This window comes from Geotrypetes seraphini, chromosome 6, assembly GCF_902459505.1.
Source record: "Geotrypetes seraphini chromosome 6, aGeoSer1.1, whole genome shotgun sequence".
NCBI lineage: Eukaryota > Metazoa > Chordata > Amphibia > Gymnophiona > Dermophiidae > Geotrypetes > Geotrypetes seraphini.
Window position 1 is genome coordinate 165,879,213 of NC_047089.1, and position 12,733 is coordinate 165,891,945.

Consider the following 12,733-nt stretch of genomic DNA (forward strand, 5'->3'; position numbering starts at 1 on the left):
TAAAAGGATTATTGAGGAAAAGACTTATTAAACAAATAAGATTTTTAACACTAACTTACTTTTTAAGAGAGAAGATTTATGTCTAAGATCTGGGGTGAATGTGTTTCAAAGATATGGGGCTATTATTGAAAACAACAGGACAAACAGGCTCAATGTGATTTAACCCCTCCCCTCCTTTTGCAAAACTGTGCAAGAGGTTGTTAGCGTCGGCTAGCGTGCTAAACGCTCTGCGCTGCTCCAGTGTTCACAGGAACTATGAATTGCACAGTTTTATATAAAAAAGGGGGGAGGGGTTAATTTGTATGCGAGTAGGAATAACAAGATGATTTTGCTGTGAAGATTGTAGAGCAGGGGCAACTCCAGTCCTCGAGGGCCGGAATCCAGTCAGGTTTTCAGGATTTCCCCAATGAATATGCATGAGATCTAGTTGCCTGCACTGCTTTCAATGCATATTCATTGGGGAAAACCCGACTGGAACTGGAGTTGCCCACCCCTGTTGTAGAGCATGTGCGGGAGAATAGGAAATAAGGGAGGTATAAAGGAATAAAAGTATACCTGTGGAAAGTATACAGAAAAGTTACAAAAGCAATTTTATATGTAATCCATGGTAGCAGCAAATCTCAGCCTCCCAAGTGCTAGCCTGAGAGAGGAGAGAGAAAGAAGCTTTATGGTTTTACTTCCGTGCTTCAGAGAAAATCCTGGCATTGACCTGTGTAGTGCGGAAATCAACTAACATAAGGCTTTTCCTCCTAGGAAAAAGGGTTATGAAGTTTCAAGCGCTCGATTGAGAGACTAATATCACAGACAAAAGAATGGAGATAGTACTTAGGCTGTGGCATTACTGCAAAGATTCAAGGGAAAATGCAAACTGCTGAGATAATAAAACAGTTAACAGTGTTGAAAACCACGTTTCTAGCAGCTGGATTCTTCCCAGAGGACCATGAGTAAAGTGTACAAGATTAAAGGAAGTTCAGATAACTAGGACCCTACTGATGCACCCCAGAGGGGGGGTGCCTTGCACAATTTAGATGCATATACAATATATAAAGAGAGAGTGCACTCTTTATATATTAAATAGATAGTTTGTTTCACCGATTTAAATAAACAGCATGTTCTCTATTTTCAGTGAGATAGAAGAATTAGAAAATATTCAGTAAGTAAGAAAGAGTAACAGCCAAAAACTAACCGTCCCCTTTTACAAAACCATGCTAGCGTTTTTAGTGCTGGTTGCAATGGTAACCGACGCTCATAGAATTCCTACAGTTTTGTAAAAGGAAGGGGGAGGGGGTAGCAAAAGAGAAACAAACAAAGACTCTTCACTATATTCTGTAAATGGTTTTAGACAGCAGAATGTTAAAATAATTACCAAAAAGAAAACATTTGATCATGTCACTCTCCTCAATTGGTTGCCCGTAAACTATAGAATTACATACAAAATAGCATTACTGACACAAAACGTTAATGAATAAAGCTCCTACGAGATCTTTAAGATCTGAGGAGAAATCTCTCCTCTCAGTCCCTTCACTAAGATTTGTTTACACGCGGAGGGACCTCAAAACTTGGAACTCGCTTCCAATTTATATTAGGGAAGAAAAATCACTTAGTAAGTTCAAGGGTCTCTTAAAAAGCTGGTTCTTTAAGGAAACTTTCAACTGAGCTGCTTGAATTCTATAAACCTCAAACATTCTATAGTGGACTAAAATCCTCTAAATAAAAATTGAGTGGGTAACAATTCCCATCCAACTGTCTTAACCTCTATGTTCATTTTATTTTATTTATGAATTGTAGTTAAAACCTGTCTTCCTCTTGTGTCCTGTAGTGTCAGAATTTGAAAATATGTGTGTGTGCTTTATTTTTACCCTGTTTTTATTATTATTTGTAAATCGCATTGGAATATGATACTGGGATCAAATCAAATTTTTTAATAAACTTGAAACTATGCAGGGGTACATAGATTATGCACACAGGCCCAGATTCTCTAAACAGCACTGTAAGTTAGGCGGCGGTAGGAATACTACTGTCGCCACACTCAATTGGGTTAATTGGTTTTAATCTGTGCAATAATTGACTGCAGTGTTAAAAAACAATTAAAAAGTTGTTTAAAAAAAGGTGCCAGGAGGCACTTACTCCCATAGGCACTGGAATCGCATCTAAGCGTGGTGCCTAGGGACAAAGTAAGCATGGTTAGAGATGGAAATAATAATAATAATAATTTTATTCTTATATACCGCCAAAGCCATATAAGTTCGAGGCGGTTTACAGCAAGAGGCGCTGGACAATCAGCGAAGAGGTTACAATCAAAGTCAGCAATACAATCTTACATAATAAAGAATATGAAAGCTAAAAGGTTCATAGGGTTACAGGATTGAATAAGCAGTGCTGAGTAGATTCTTAGTTATCAAATCGATTGAACAGACTTATTTTTAATAGTTTTCTAAAATTGAAGTAGAATGAAAAGTGCGCTAAAACGTTACTAAGCCAGTCGTTCCATTGACCTTAGGCCAGTCGTTCCAATGACCTTAGACACCAGTATGCACAATTCTCCATCAAACTTAGGTGCTGGTAATATAGGCCTTTAAAACCCTGGCCTATATTATCGACACCAAACAAAAAGCAAAAGGAATTGACCCCAAATTGTTTCCCACATATTCACCTTTATAGGACCCCCAGGGACCCCTGAAGAAGACTTTTTGTTGAAATGCGGACTGTGTTGGGTCCTGTATCCCTAGCGGACTAGGTCCTTTAAGGCTCTTATGTGGATGATTTATTTTTATGTGGATGAAATTATTTTATGTGGATGATTTCAGTGTACCTTTGGAACTTTGACACTTTCAAATAAAGTCCATTTAGGAACATCGTCACTCCACAGAGTTTTTTTTGTTTTCTCTATATTACCGGCACCTAAGTTTTTCGGTAGCCGTGATTCTGTTAACGGTGCCTACGTGTGATTGACACGCAGCTGGCGCAGTTTTTGAAGACGCCGGCTGATGTAGGCGCTGTTTACAGAATCCAGGCCAACACAGTCTAAAATTGCCTCATGCCTAGTCCTTGCCCCATTTTTCTTCCTCTCTGGCCCGCTTAAATCGCTCTGAATATCGGGCACAGTATCCTTTTTTTGTGTATGTGTTTATCTTATAGCAAAGATCCTCATGTAAATTTGTAACAACAATTCATCTGCATCTGTGGCCAAAAAATTGGCCACTAACCCACAGGAAATATCACAGGTTGGCGCCTGTGCCTTCTTGTCTTTCATTTGACCTCTACTATGGCAGGTACGTCTAGCCATTATGAAAAGGGAGGTCTCTAGCATGATGTATTTAAAAATGAAGAACAGATTTCAAATTTTTGTGCTTGTCATATTAACGGACTCAAGAAATCCCTTCAAACTGCTTACAATGTGACATTTCTAGAAGAGCCTACCTTTGAAATATTGAACATCAGTTGTTAAAGCTGATGAGAGCTCATCTGGAGAAAGTTGCAGCATCCCTGCCACTGAAATTTAGAAAAATAGTTTTAATAGTTAAGAATATTTTCAGATACCATGATTAAACAGTGCTGTAACTACTGCCTCTTGGTAACCAATAAGCAGCAAATCACAAGAGAGAAAACAGATCAGGAAAGCATAACTTCTATAAAATGGTACTTAGTGCCGCTGCTTGATAAAAAGAGCCCTAAGAGATGAACAATAGCAATTTTTTTGGCTTTGAAGATTGAGATCTTCATTATCATCTTCAGTTACTCAATCACTATTTCTTCTTTAACATCCTTCTTTATGGACTCAAATTGTGCTAAAACTTAGCTCATGCATTTGGGTCATTCCCGCATGCCAAGGCCATTTTTTCCATACTCATATGGGTAAAATGGCCAAATTACAGCTTTTTTTTCTGTTAATGGCTATGTGCTAACTTTTCCATTTGTGTGTGGCCTTTAACACATGAGCCAATGCCGCCACCTATTTTATGAGTCAAAATTAAAGTAGAACAGGACCTGGATATATTTCACATTCATCGTTGTTTTTAACTGTTTTCAAAGGACGCCTCAGCCCCACCACTCCACCACTGTATTTATCTCACAACTGCGGGAAGAATTATGTGGTGTCTCATCATTGGCTGTCCATTCGAGTGCTTATTAGTGTCTTTCCTTAATTCAATAAATATTTAAATATTGTAAAGTGAATAAATATAAAGTGCAAAAGTACTTAGCTCAATTCTAGCCAAAACCTGGGAGTCTGACCTGACATGTTTCGCACAAAAAAGTGCTTTATCAAGGGTCTCCCGAGGTCGCTGCTGTCATCCGACTCCACTAAAGATTTGTGAGACTCCCAGGTTTTGGCTGTAATTGAGCTAAGTACTTTTGCACTTTATATTTATTCACTTTACAATATTTAAATATTTATTGAATTAAGGAAAGACACTAATAAGCACTCGAATGGACAGCCAATGATGAGGCACCACATAATTCTTCCCGCAGTTGTGAGATAAATACAGCGGTGGAGTGGTGGGGCTGAGGCGTCCTTTGAAAACAGTTAAAAACAACGATGAATGTGAAATATATCCAGGTCCTGTTCTACTTTAATTTTGACTCGTGAATATTGAGGCTGGATAAAAAACATTGAAGGAATATTAGCCATAGAGTGTTATGCCACCTATTTTATGGGCAGTAATGGCTTGTGCACTGACCATATGCTAATCAATTAGTGTGCAGCAATGTACCAGTGATCCTGAGCTTCGCATCAGACACTAGTTTTCAGCGCGTCTCTCCGAGTGCACGTATGCACTGTTTCATTCAAGCCAGACTCTTGATAAAGACACAGATGCCAAAACACTGCCAGTGTTGAGTCTATCGAGCCATCAATAAAGTGACTTTTTTGAACAATACACCTTTGGCTGATCTCTTGACATCCTGCCCTCAAGACTCTCTTGTTGTGTGCTTTTGTTTCGTTGTTGAGGCCTATCCTTGGCTTCCGATCCTGTGCAGATTAACCCAGAACATGCCTACTCTCTGCCCAGAACTGCCCCAGCACTAAAAAAAGTGGGTAACACGCCAATGGCAAAATTACTTTAGGATGCCTCAGCACAGCCCATGACAAGGCATTTTAAGCTGTGGTAAGCAGGAGTTAGTGCTTACTACAGTTTAGTAAAAGGACCCTCTTATTTGGAAATCTATCATCTTAGATCAGGCCATCTCAGATAATGATAATGCTCTCTCTGATGTTCTAATTTCTGTTCTAAAATTGTTGTTCAATTACTGGAAGGATAATACTAATCTGTCTATATTTGGTGGAATTGGGTACTTGCTGGCACCTGCATACTAATTTTATTCTTTAAAACCCATCCAATCTCCCTCCCAGCCTCTCAAATAGCCCTTTTGCTTCTTATTATAAGTAATGTTATATTTGTATACTTTTAAGCTTGCTGTTATTTGTGTTATTTTGGGGTTTGGGGGATTTGTGTGTTTATTTGTTTAAAATTTCAATAAATTATTTATGAAAAAAAAATAGCCTTCTTGTTTCCTTCTTCATTCCCCCAATCTGCAATGCTCCAAGTCCCTCTAAACGAACCCCCACCCCCACCCAATGTCTAGCTAGGCCCCCTGGGCCTACCTGTCTCTCTGGTGATCCAGTGGGGAGTCACTGGGGACAGGAGTGCAGCACCCTTGCTCCTGCTTCTTGCAACTAAATAGCTGCCGCAACTTCTTGCAATGACTTGTGGTACTACCATGAGAAGTCATGGCAGCCATTTTAAAGTGGAACCACAAGGGGCAAGAGTGAAGGGGCTGCACTCCTGCCTCCAACAACCCTCACTGGACCACCAAGAACATGCTGTGGCATTTTGAGCCTTCAGCACTGAATATCAAGGTTGGTGCAGCAACCATAACTTCCTAGGTCAGTGGCTCTCAAAACTGTCCTGGGAGACCCCCAGCCAGTTGGGTTTTAAGGATATCCCTAATGAATATGCATGAGAGGGATTTGCATAGAACGGAAGTGACAGGTATGCAAATCTGGCTCATGCATATTCACTAGGTATATCCTCAAAACCTGACTTGCTGAGGGTCCCCCAGGACAGGTTTGAGAACCACTGTCCTAGGTTTATCCACTGAGTTACACAGGCACCAGCTAAGAATGCTAGGAATGATTAAGAAGGGGATCACGAACAGATCGAAGAAGGTTATCATGCCGCTGTACTGGGCCATGGTATGCCCTCACTTGGAGTACTGCATCCAGCACTGGTCGCCGTACATGAAGAAGGACACAGTACTACTCAAAAGGGTCCAGAGAAGAGCGACTAAAATGGTTAAGGGACTGGAGGAGTTGCCATATGGTGAATGATTAGAGAAACTGGGCCTCTTCTCCTTTGAAAAGAGGAGACTGAGAAGGGACATTATCGAAACATTCAAGATAATGAACGGAATAGACTTAGTAGATAAAGATAGGTTGTTCACCCTCTCCAAGGAAGAGAAAATGAGAGGGCACTCTCTAAAGTTAAAAGGGGATAGATTCCATACAAACGTAAGGAAGTTCTTCTTCACCCAGAGAGTGGTAGAAAACCGAAACGCTCTTCCGGAGGTTGTTATAAGGGAAAACACCCTCCAGGGATTCAAGACAAAGTTAGACATGTTCCTGCTGAACCAGAACGTACGCAGGTAAGGCTAGTCTCAGTTAGGGCACTGGTCTTCGACCTAAGGGCTGCCGCGTGTGCGGACTGTTGGGCACGATGGACCACTGGTCTGACCCAGCAGCGTCAATTCTTATGTTCTTATAATATTCAGATTAGTGACTGGTTAACTTGGTGGATAAACTTAGGACAGCCTTTTTACTGCCTTAACTTTATTCACATACTTAGCTGGTTAGTAGACAATATTATTGCTACTAACTAAGTAGCAGCTCTGCCAAACTGTACCTGGATTGCTCTTACTCTAGATGGTTAAGGAATGGTCAATTAGAACCAATACTGAATAGCACTGCCAAGTTAAGTGCTGCTGAATATTGGGAGCCAACCAATTCAGTGGCTATATATACAGTATCTACCGGTATACCTAGAAGAAGTGTCTCCTGGTTAAACCCCTTTCAATACTGAGCTCTATTCCCCAGGTTCTATATACCACGACTACAATTGCACATGCAAATCTATACAAATTCATAATTTGTGTGTACAACTTTAGGTACAAGCCAATCTGTGCCAATAATTGTCAAGTAACAAGCAATTATTGACACTAACTAAAATTTACATGCACAGCTTTCAAAGTGAATTCTACAAAGTGGTGCAAATAAATTCTACTATGCATATCTCAAAAGGGGGTATGGCCAGGAGAGGGTCATACGCAGGTCACAGGCGTTCCTAAAAATTAGGCACACTGTTACAGAATAAGCCCAATTGGCGCACAATTTTGGCGCAAGATTTTCATTGCATAAATGGCTATTAGGGTAATATTATGAGGCTTTTATTCCTAACACTGCTACACATATTCTGTACACTGCGCCTAACTCCAGATGTGATTTATAGAATAGTACTAAGCATGGATTTTTTTTTAGCAACAAATTTTTAAACAACAGAAATAGAATTTCCCCCATGTGCATAATTTACACCAGCTTTTATCAAGCAGCGAAAGAGAGTTTTATCGCGTGCTTGTGAGGTAAATGCTCCAACGCTCATTCAATTCCTATGAGCATTGGAGCATTTGCCTCGCCAGTCCATGGTAAAACTCTCTGTGCTACTTGATATAAGAAGCCCTTAGGTTGCAAAAATAGCTACATAAAAAGAAAGTGGGTACATTATCTTGGGGCAACTTTTATATAAAATATGCATTTGATTTAACTGGAAACTGGTGTAAAGCATGAAAATAAAAAGTATGAGGTCTGTTCAAAAAGTTCCAGGCCTGATTTTATAAAAATTTATTAAACAATCTTACAACTTTTTCCATTGGGTTCCCTTCAAAGTACTCCCCTTCCCTACATATACATGTATCCCAATGTTATTTCCACTTCTGGAAACAATCCTTAAATGCATCTTCAGGAATCGCCAAAAGTTGTTGCATCAAATTTTGCTTTATGTCTTCAATGGTGTTGAATTGCTTTCCTTTCAGCATGGATTTAAGTTTAGGAAACAAGAAGAAATCAGCACAAGTCAGGAGAGTAAGATAGCTGGGGAAGAACAGTCATTGCGTTTTGTTGTTCTGGTCATTGGTCATCAACCATGGAAACTTTGCTACAACGTGAGAAATCCCCAATTTTTCTGTTAGAATGTTGTAGCATGAAACAATGTAGATGTTGCATTCCTCTGCCAATTCTCTAACAGTTAATCATTGATTAGCGCACACAAAAACCCTCATAAACTGACATTGATAGTCTTCCAGTTCACGAATCATCTTCCACTGATTCACGACCACATCTGAAGCATGAATACCATTCAAAACACCTTCCACAACTCATGCCATGTTCCCCATAACATATACCACAATATAAATATATATAAAGACTAAGGTCTGTCAGAAACTGGAGCAACCAATCTTGCTAGAAGTGGAGAAAAAAGACTTCAGATATAACCTCCCATTACCTCAGTAATATAAAGGCAGGGGCAAACATGCCATCATTTGTCAGAAGAAAACACCACTATAGTAATGCAACCAGTTGCTGAGAAAAATCCTGCTTTCAGGCAGGAATGTACCAGCAACAAAGGAAATAATTATACACTTATCTTGACCATCGTTCTTGGATGTCCACTTTGTCAAAGTACCCTGTCAGGGAAATCCTTGTTTTGCTTCTGATGCGTCAGGAGAAAAATCTTGTTTCATTGCAATGGCTCTGCTCTGGAAGAAATGGTACCTGAGGCCCAGAGACGCCAACATTCAAAAACTTCCACATAGACATGCCCGCTCTTCTTTCAGCCAATCAATAAACTGCTTTCCTAGCTTTGGCACTAACTTTCAAAGAGCCAAAATGAGTAGAGAAGGGAGTTTGAGGTATTTCAGGTCTCATATTCTCTCTTCCCTCTGCAAGGTCTAGCTTCTCTTCCCTCTTTCTTCCCTCCAACCACTCCCAGGTCTTTGTTCCTCTCTTCCTTCCCTCCCTCCCTCCCTCCCCTGCCAGTCCCCCTTCCTGCAATCCCTAGCTAAGTTTCTTTCCCCTCTCCAAGCCCCGACCATTTAATCTCCCTCCCAACCCTACGATCTCCTGGTCTCCAGGAGATCATTCATTAAATGTTGATAAGAAGCGACATATTCCAATGGTATGAATCAGTTATAACTTGACATTTTCTAGATGACAGATGTCATGTAGAATGTCATGTAGAAATTGTAGTTTATTATTCTGTTTGCTAGCATACAGCCTTGGAACACTCTGTGCCGAAACTTGTCCAGAGTCCTACCTTCTCTTCCAGGTGGAGATTTAGCGAAAGGTCTGGAAGTATTTGCTCTCTTCAAAATAAAGACTTCACGGCCAAAGAGTGATGCTGCAGTTGTGGTTTATCAAAGCCAGCGCAAGACTGAATACAGTAATGAGAGTTCAGTTTGCATGGAGTCATTGGGATATTAAGTGGAGTCTTCCAATTTTTCAATAAAACCTCTTTCAGGAGTTTATGGAGAGGAAACTTTATGCAGTTTGTAGGGCGCTGTTTGTAATCAAGTGCATCTCTGAGTTCTGCATCAGGTTTGAATCAGGCTCCACATTCATAGGTTGTGCCTGCATTATTTATTTCAAGAACTTTGAAAAAGACAGACCTTCTGGGGGCGACCTCCCTTCATGTATATATCTAAAGGTACTTCATATGACTTGTCCACTGAGAGCTCTGAATAGTAGCTGATAGAGTGAACAGATATATCCGAGTCATAGTCTTGGACATCCAGCCTCGGAGGTTGAGAACGTCGCCGTCAAGGTGAATGTCCATTTGAATGTCAAGGTGATCTCTGTGTAGAGCATCGAGATGGACGCTGATGTGAGTGTAATGATGTAGAGAAGAGCATTTGGAGGAGCGTCGAAAATTTGATGAGCTAGGCTCTCTGGATGTCAATGCATGTCTGGATGTACATTGTACATACTCGACATTAAGGAGTCCGAGATCTTAGCTATGCTGGATTGCCTAGGCGTTGTTCAGACTGAGTCGAGCCTGGGAGTGTGGTAGCAGGTATTTGCACTCGATGCACCCGCAGTAGCCCAACTAGCTCCTTCTGCAATAGCATATGAAGCTGTTCTTGCAAAGATGATGCTGGTCCATTGTCGATACATTAGGCACTTGTTGTGTTGGATGTCAAAGCACTGGTGACCCCGGTATCAAGGCGCATTTCAAAGGTGACACCAATGTTGTAGACGGTGATCTGGCATTAGTTTTCTGATGATAAGTACACATCATAGGCGATGATGCTTGTGAAAATGGTGATGTCTGCCTGGAGTGGGAAAGAGGTTTATGCTTCTTAGCTTTGTTACGAGGCTCCCCTGAAGTGGACGTCAAAGGAGCCATACTAGATGTTGATGTTGCACATGCATGATGCACATCTATCTTAGGCATCGATGACATACATTCATGAGGTACCGTGGTACCTTGACACTGAACTCTCCAGGCATAATTTCAGAAGGTGAACCAAAAGGTTTTTCAAACTGAAATCTTCTGGCTTTACGCGACCTTTTCTGTAATTGAGAACAGAGAATGTAAAAAATATCACAATGATTAGGATAGACCAAGGCACTGGATACACAAGTTATGTGGATCCCTGCATGAAATGGCCCTATTACATTGATCACACCTCTTGAAGCCACTAAAATCCATGCTCATGGATGGAAAAACTACTGACGTGAGGTCGAAGGACACAAAGGTTCCAGGAGGTCAAGTGACACTATGCCCAGAAGAAGGTGACACTCCCAGCCTAAAAACGGGCTCCGCAGGCTTGGATAAAAAATTAATCATAATTTAAAATTTTTTTTAACTGGAGAAAATAAAAATGAAATATATGTCTAAAATGAAATCATTTGAGTATTAGGTGGTACTTCTGAGGATCTGTATATGAATATCTTTTGAAGTGAGGTGTTATTTTAGGTGTTTAGAAATATACACGTTCAAGATAATAGTAAAACGAAAGAAAGGCACAAAACTAGACATCTAAAATATACTAGATGTCATGAGAGAAACTGAAGGAGCCACAAGCTGGCATCAAGCAGGAAAGCACTAGCACATGCATGGTATGGGCAGTCTTCAATCCTTTGAGATTTTTAAAGTGACAGTGCACTTTTAGACTATCCATACCAAGCTCCATGGAGGATGTCACCCACATGTGAGAATATGCAGCCTGCAAGTCCTGGGATAAATATTGGGTTTGTTTCTGTTGTGTTTAGCATAATGCAAAATAAAAATAACGATTAAAAACAAGAAGTAGATTAAGTAACATTCTCCTAGGATTATGCTTTCTTAAATCAATTAAAAAATAAATGACTTCTGAATTAATTATATAATCTCTCATTTTTTCTCCTTTACCAGCAATAGTTGTATAAAAGTCCCACACATTCTCAATGCAATGTCCCCATCTATTGGTAAGTCACCTGACTGCAGGCCATGCTAGAAGGTCGTATTCCACTGACCTTGTTCCAGAAGCTGTAGGTCTGACACAAATGCTGTCTCAGCGTCTGTTAGAGTTGTAAACCGAATGTCTCCAAGATGCAAAATTGCTGAGAGAATTACAAACAGGTTTTCCACCTCCTACATAGATTTTAAATAGTATTAAAGCCAATATGAACTTTAATTAGTTATAATACAGATTAAACAGATTGGTTGTAAAAGGTTTCTGATAGATAAATATCCAACCATATGAATCTTAGCTTAGAGGTTCTTTGACTAAACCTGGGCAAAATTTGTCCTTTCCTATGCAATAAGGGTATTTTACTACAGCTGCAAAAATGGCTGATTTTATATTTTTAAATTTACTATGTGAGCACTTAGGGCCATATTCTATAAACGGCATCCCGACTGTAGGCAGTAGTAGGAGTCCTACTGCTGTCTAACCAGCCAATTGGGATGCACTTTTTCTAAAAAAAAAACAACAAACAACCCGAGGCAGGCCACCTACACTGTAGGCATCTGTCACAGTTGAGGGAGACACGTAGGGACACTTAAGCTCACCCAAGACTGGGCGTGAGTGTGGTTTTACCCGGAAGCGGCCTTAGGCGAGCTTAGGTGGCCCTAGGCGTCTCCCTAGGGCTGTGATATGCGCCTGAAATGTAGGCCATTGAAATGCTGGCCTACATTTCAATTAGAAATTGCAGCTGAACTGATTGCAGCAAGGAAATCTCCCTGCCATGAGTGGCTGCAGCAGGGAATCCCCGAACCCCACCGCAAGTCGGCTAGCAGGAGGGATGCCCACTTCCTCCTGCTGCAAACCGCAAAACAATCCCCGGCAGGAGGGATGCCCACTCCCTCCTGCTGCAAACCGCAAAACAATCCCTGGCAGGAGGGATGCTCAATCCCTCCTGCTGGAAACTGCAAAACAATCCCCGGCAGGAGGGATGACCACTCTCTCCTGCCAGCACACCTGCCAGGGATGCTGTGTGTGTATGTGTGTGTGTGTGGGGGGGTGCCGGTGGGAGAAAGTGTGCATCCCTCCTGCCGGCTGACTTGCGATGGGGTTTGGGAGTTCCCTGCTCTGGCCGCTCAGCTGATCATGTCAGGGAAATTCCCTTGCCGCAATCAGCTCAGCAGCAACGCAATTCTCTAAGTGGCGTCTGTGACAGGGACGCTGGTTAGAGAATCAGGGT

General features: G+C 41.0%; 1 protein-coding gene across 4 annotated transcripts in view; it reads right to left on the bottom strand.

Moving 5' to 3' along the window:
- The window catches only part of MYO16 (myosin XVI), a 709,054-nt gene that overhangs the window by 300,189 nt on the left and 396,132 nt on the right, over positions 1-12,733 (bottom strand). For 3 of the 4 annotated variants that reach the window (XM_033949922.1, XM_033949921.1, XM_033949924.1), the window contains exons 18-19: positions 11,564-11,681; positions 3,421-3,492 (exon numbers count right to left, since the gene is read on the bottom strand). In XM_033949922.1, the coding sequence (XP_033805813.1) occupies positions 3,421-3,492; positions 11,564-11,681 (190 nt within the window). The remainder of the gene's footprint in view (positions 1-3,420; positions 3,493-11,563; positions 11,682-12,733) is intronic. The other variant, XM_033949923.1, reaches the window with a different exon arrangement.